This window comes from Chiloscyllium plagiosum, chromosome 6 (genome assembly GCF_004010195.1).
Source record: "Chiloscyllium plagiosum isolate BGI_BamShark_2017 chromosome 6, ASM401019v2, whole genome shotgun sequence".
NCBI lineage: Eukaryota > Metazoa > Chordata > Chondrichthyes > Orectolobiformes > Hemiscylliidae > Chiloscyllium > Chiloscyllium plagiosum.
In genome coordinates this window covers 112,638,621-112,645,135 of record NC_057715.1, presented here as the reverse complement: position 1 = coordinate 112,645,135, position 6,515 = coordinate 112,638,621, and the positions used below count along the sequence as shown (strand labels likewise).

At 43.0% G+C, this 6,515-nt stretch overlaps 1 protein-coding gene across 3 annotated transcripts in view; it reads left to right on the top strand.

Annotated features, from left to right (window-relative positions):
* myo7aa (myosin VIIAa) overlaps positions 1–6,515 on the top strand; it is a 190,377-nt gene that overhangs the window by 56,389 nt on the left and 127,473 nt on the right. For all 3 annotated transcript variants that reach the window (XM_043692431.1, XM_043692430.1, XM_043692432.1), the window contains 2 exons: positions 2,315–2,434; positions 5,486–5,628. In XM_043692431.1, coding sequence (XP_043548366.1) covers positions 2,315–2,434; positions 5,486–5,628 — 263 coding nt within the window. The remainder of the gene's footprint in view (positions 1–2,314; positions 2,435–5,485; positions 5,629–6,515) is intronic.

Sequence of the window (6,515 nt, the reverse complement as noted above, 5' to 3'; positions counted from 1 at the left end):
GTTTGGTATGCTTTCCTTTATTGGTCAGAGTATTGAGTACAGGAGTTGGGAGGTCCTGCTGCGGCTGTACAGGACATTGGTTAGGCCACTGTTGGAATATTGCGTGCAATTCTGGTCTCCTCCCTATCAGAAAGATGTTGTGAAACTTGAAAGGGTTCAGAAAAGATTTAAAGGATATTGCCAGGGTTGGAGGATTTGAGCTATATGGAGAGGGTGAACAGGCTGGGGCTGTTTTCCCTGGAGCGTCAGAGATTGAGGGGAGACCTTAGAGGTTTACAAAATTGAGGGGCATGGATAGGATAAATAGACAAAGTCTTTTCCCTGGGGTCGGGGAGTCCAGAACTAGAGGACATAGGTTTAGGGTGAGAGGGGAAAGATATAAAAGAGACATGGGGGCAACTTTTTCACGCAGATGGTGGTACGTGTATGGAATGAGCTGCCAGAGGATGTGGTGGAGGCTGGTTCAATTGCAACATTATAAAAAGCATTTGTATAGGTATATGAATAGGAAGGGTTTGGAGGGATATGGGCCGGGTGCTAGCAGGTGGGACTCGATTGGGTTGGGATATCTGGTCAGCATTGACGGGTTTGACCGAAGGATCTGTTTCTGTGTTATAGATCTCTATGACTCTATGTGGAGGTGCTGGTGTTGGACTGGGGTGGACAAAGTTTAAAAATCACAAAACACCAGGTTATAGTCCAACAGGTTTATTTGAAATTAGAAGCTCTGAGTGCTGCTCTTTTGTCAGGTAAAGCTTTTGATTTCAAATAAATCTGTTTGACTATAACCTGATGCCATGTGACTTTTAACTTCATTAAAAATGCATTATCTGGACAATCCCGTATAGTGGGAACTGACTGTGTACACATTAGCCATTGCTTCTACCCTATTACAATAGTCACTCCATTTCAAAGGTCATTGAGATGTTGAAAGGTTTTAGAAGGAGTTGTATAAAAGTCCAAGTTTTTTTTCCCACTCCTCTTCCTTTTTAGGCTGCTTATTTGAGAAATCCAAGATCCAAATGGGAGAGTGAGCAAGTTGTGGTTTTCCTGATGGTTTGAGGCAATGCTACTGGCCAGGAAACTACAGAAAGCCCTGTTCTTCTCTTGACTTGACCCTGGGAATCTTTTACATTCACCTGAGAGGGACAGTTGCCCTCTACTTTAATGTCTCTTCCAAACAATTGCTTTTCTGACAGCACAACAATCCTTCAATCCTACACTGTGGGAATGTCTGGACATTTGGCTCAAATCTGTGGGATGGGACTCTAACCCGAAGCCTTTGAGACTATCATGTGACCAATATAGTCTTCAATCATCGCTCTATTTATCATATTTTTCTCCACCCTCCATTCCCATTTGATAAGTGTGACTGCACTTCCCTTAGCTCTGAGAGGCATTGTTGGAAATAAATGAGATCTCATTTCCTCGGAGATCAGCAAAAGCACAAGTCAACAGGATTAGAGTGTCCAGCCCATCAAGTTTGATCCTCCATTTCTTATGATAATGTTCTTAAGCCTCAAGTCCATTTTCCCATCCACTCCTCCATCCCTCAATTTCCTGAGAGATCAAGTATCTATCTGTCTTAGCCTTATCTCAGCCAGGGTGGCACGATGACTCAGTGGTTAGCATTGCCCTTGCAAGGCCAGGGACAGAGTTTGATTCCAGCCTTGGCTGACTGTCTGTCTGTGTGGAGTTTACACATTCTCCCCGTGGGTTTCCTCCAGTTTCCTCCCACTGTCCAAAGGTGTGCAGGTTAGGGTGGATTGGCCATGCTCAATTGCCCACAGTGTCCAGGGATGTGCAGGCTGGATGGATTAACCATGGGAAATGTAGGGTTACAGGGATAAGGTTGGGTCTGGGTGGGATAGAATCGATGGGCCAAATGGCCTGCTTCCACACTGTAGGGATTCTGATTTCTATGAAATACATTCAAGATTGAAATATCCATAACCCTCGAGGGTAGACCATTCTGAGGACCCTCTTCTGTTTGAATAAAATAATTTCTCTTCATCTCAGTCCCTATCCCTATCGAGCCCCAGCCTCTGCCCTTGTTTTGGATTCCTTGACCAGGGGAAACCATCTTTTAGGATTTACTCTGTCAAACTCTTTCAGAGCCTTTGACCATCACAAAGGGATCACCTGTCAGTCTTCTAAACTCCAGGGAACATTGCCTGGATTGTACTCAGCTTCTCATTGTAGGACAACCACCCTCCCCCTCTCTATCCAAGAGACAATTACAGGAATGATGCTATGATCGACTGAGTCACTTTTTTTTCAAAAAAAATAAATGCCTCATTCTTCTTTCCGGCAGGTTGACTGTTTGGATCTACAGAACTGCCTCACCAGCCGTACCATCATCACACGAGGGGAGACAGTGTCCACCCCTCTTAACATGGACCAAGCACTGGATGTCAGAGATGCTTTTGTCAAGGTGAAAGTTGCTGCATGAATGGGGAAACAGAGAGAGAGTGTGTCTCCCTCTGAAAATGAGGGACAAATGGGAATGGCAAGGCATCTAACTGCATAAAGTTGGCAAAAGCTTGATATTTAATCCTTTTGTGAAAATTGTCAGCAAGAGAGCTTGGAGTGAGGGATGTTAGGATTTGGAAAGGTTGCCTGGGAGAGTGGTGGAGGTAGATTCAATAGGAGATTGCAAAAGAGCTGGATGTATATATTTGAAAGTGATGAATTCAGTGGGCTACAGAGATGGGGACTAACCGGGTAGCTCTGTCGGGAGCTGGTGTAGACATGATGGGTCAAATGGCCTCTTTCTGTGCTGTAAAATTCTATGACCCTACATTGCTGTGTCAAATCATTTCAATGATTTTAGACTCCGACAGAGATGGGTACAATCGCTGAGCCTTTTTATTGTGTAGGCTCTAGATTAGACAGGCAGTGAACCTCTAAGACAGCTGCATGACTTCTTGACATGTGACCTTCTGATATAAAAGGTCCTCCCCATTCAGTGTAATAGTCATTGCAGTGTATTCAGTCAACCAGAGATCTATAACAGCAATAATCTGTCAACGCAGAACCCATACTGTATCTAGGTCTGAGCAATGCCAGGATAAACAATGTTAGTAATCTTCAAGACATCTGTCTCATCAGCAACAGCTTTGTGAGCTGTCAGAGAGGGAAGCACTCTGACAATGTCAAACACCACTGCTAACATGAGCCAAGAAACCTCATCAAACCTTTAATGTTCTAAATTATTTCAAGGCAGTCATCCTGATCAAGTGCAACAATACTGCTTGTAAAATGTGCTTTTGACTGACCAGGAAATTAAACTTAAAATCCGAGAAAGCTGGAAACAGCCTCATCAGGACTAGCATCTTGTTTTCATTCTTTTCATGGGATGTGTGGTGCTGGCTAGGCTAGTGTTCATCATCCATCCCTATGTTCCTAGAGGGCAGTTAAGAATCGAGCACATTGCTGTGAATCTGGACTTGCAGGTAAGATTTTCTTAAAGGGCATTAGTTAACCAGATGGGTTTTCTTGACAACCGTTATCATTAGACTCTTCTTTCCAGATTTTTTTTATTGAATTCAAATTCCCCTATCAGGATTTGAACCTGGGTCCTCAATGTTACCTGGATCAACAGTCCGGTGAAAAAAAACCAGACGAGAACCTCGTTATTTTGGCCAGGTGACAGTGAAGGAATGGAGATATGTTTCTACCTTGAGACGCTGACTGGCTTGGAGGGGAACCTGCAGGGGGTGGGGTTCCCATGTGTCTGCTGCCCTTGTCCTTCCAGATGGAAGTGGAGGAGTTTTTGGAAGGTGCTGTCTAAGGATTGAATTATTGCAATACACCCTGCTGCTACTGAACTTCCATGCTGGAGGGAGTGAATGTTCACAGTGGTATTATGGGATGCTTTGTCCTCCAGAGAGAGAAACAGAGTCCCGATTTTAAGAAGTCAGATCTGAATTTTTTTATTTCTCTGCACAGCTGCTGCCTGACCTGCTGAGTATTTCCAGCAGTTTCTGTTTTATTGTTTTGGATTTCCATTACTGAAATAAAACACTGAAGAAATGTTCCAACATAAACTCCCTTTTTGGTTGTTTTGTTTTAAGCTCCTAGATCTCAAAGATAAGTGGGAGCAGAGTACTGGAACAGAGGGGAAAAAGTTTGTTTATCTGCAAACCTAACTAAACTGTAACAAGAGAATTGGAGCAGCCTCCGAAACACAAAAGCAACAGGAGTAGGCTACTCCAGTCTGCTCGGCCATTCAATATGATCATGATTAACCATCCAACTCCGTCTTCTGTTCCCATACCCTTCAACCCCTTTTATCCTTAAGGATGATATCTAATTCCTTGTGTTATAGAAGGGATGATAGCTAGAAAGTTTTTTATTTTGTAACTTTAGTTTTTTAATGTTGACCTAAAAGACTTGCTAGTTTGCAGCCACATTATTGTTTGGACTAATCCCAGACCTTCTCTTGCATGTTTAAGATAGTGATTTAATTTGAAATTTTTATGAACAGAAACTTGCATTATTTATTCTCTGCTTTGTTTCACTTAATATTCTGGGATCTAACAATTACCCAATGCCCCTGTTTGTGGTTATTTGCTCATTATAATTTGACATGGGAAGCCTATCGCAAAATGTCTTCATAATAAATATCATTGCCTACAGGCTAAAACAGTTATTCAGATTCAGTTGAACAAAAGAATATACTGAAGCAGAAAAATAGGCAAGGTGGTCAAAAAATAGCACAGAATGAGGCCACTCAGCCCAACTTCTGTGCCAGTTTGAAGAGTGATTAAGTTAATCCAGCTCCTCTTCCCCCCCCCCCCCCCCCCCCCCCCCCACTCTGCTTATGATAGAAACCTGTTCCATAATTAATAACCAATTTTGAATGCTCTTCACCGTGGTTCCTACAGCTTACTCAGCAAGCTCTGGTCGTATGTCCCTGGATTTCCTGATATTGTTACAGGAGATGATCTGGGTGACTGGAGGGAGAATTTGAAATTCAATCCCCATTTCTCGTTTCTTTCCTTAGACATGCTGTCTGTTAGTGCCTTTTGCATTAGTACCTGATGATGATTGTAAATTTTTTAAGTTGCCAGTGCCTTCATAATCTTGCTCACTTATGGTCATTGAGGATCATACAGAGATGAACGGTTGGCTGTTCTGGGAAGGTCAACTAGAAAATTAAACTTTTAGGCAACAATCTATTGTGTTCTGTGAATCTCATTTTATCCTTCTGCAAGGGTACAGGGTGTAAAAGCAAGTGATCGGCAAGAAGTAATGAGGCTTATTTGAAAAACTGGAGTAGATGCCCAAAGATATGCTGGACCAAAGAGGCTGTGGGGTTATTCAACCTCCTTGGTGATGTACTGAATCTCTCGTTCCAGCTGTGCTGATTTCCCCCTTTCTCTGAATTATTCAGAGGTCAAACAACTGCCATGTCTCATCATTTTGATCTGATGTGGGTCATGTGTTTTGTCTCCCTCCCTCCGTCTCTCATCATTTTAAGGGTATCTATGGGAGGCTGTTTGTGTGGATTGTGGAGAAGATCAATGCAGCGATTTATAAACCACCATCTCGAGAGCCGAAGGTGTGGCGTCGCTCCATCGGCTTGCTGGATATTTTTGGATTTGAAAACTTCCACGTTAATAGGTAAGGTCCTGTATGTCCTTCTGTCCATGGCATCGACTTTAAGGAGCTGCTTCTTCCACTGCATCAAATGTGAATGTTGATAATTTAGTTTAGGAGGTGGTGGTGGTAGATATGGAATATTGATATTTGTGGAAATTGATAGGAGATTGTTCCTAATGCTGCAAACGGCTGTTCAACCCTGCAGACTACCCCCAATCAATTGGGCTGAAGCTGATCTGCACCACCAACTCCATTTGCTGACCATTGCTATGTAATCCCTCCATTCATTTCCATAAGACGACATGGCTTCTCATCGCAGTTTAAATGCTGTCATTAAACAATGTATTGCTCAATATCCGAGAATGTCATTTATGTCCTCTTTCATGATAGTATTTATTTAATTGTCTGTGTAGTGATTTACAAACGAGAGGGACCGTATTGTTGAAGAGGAGAGTGTGAAACGGACTGGTAAGCTAGAGGAGATACTTGTTAGGAAGGAAGATGTTGGACATTTTGAATAACTTGAGGATAGACAAGTCCCCCGGGCCTGACGGGATATATCCTAGGATTATGTGGGAAGCCAGAGAGGAAATTGCAGAGCCGTTGGCAATGATCTTTTCGTCTTCACTGTCAACAGGGGTGGTACCAGGGGACTGGAGAGTGGCGAATGTTGTGCCCCTGTTCAAAAAAGGGAATAGGGATAACCCCGGGAATTACAGGCCAGTTAGTCTTACTTTGGTGGTAGGCAAAGTAATGGAAAGGGCACTGAAGGATCGGATTTATGAGTATTTGGAAAGACACTGCTTGATTAGGGACAGCCAGCACGGATTTGTGAAGGGTAGGTCATGCCTTACAAGTCTTATTGAATTCTGTGAGGAGGTGACCAAGCATGTGGATGAAGGTAGAGC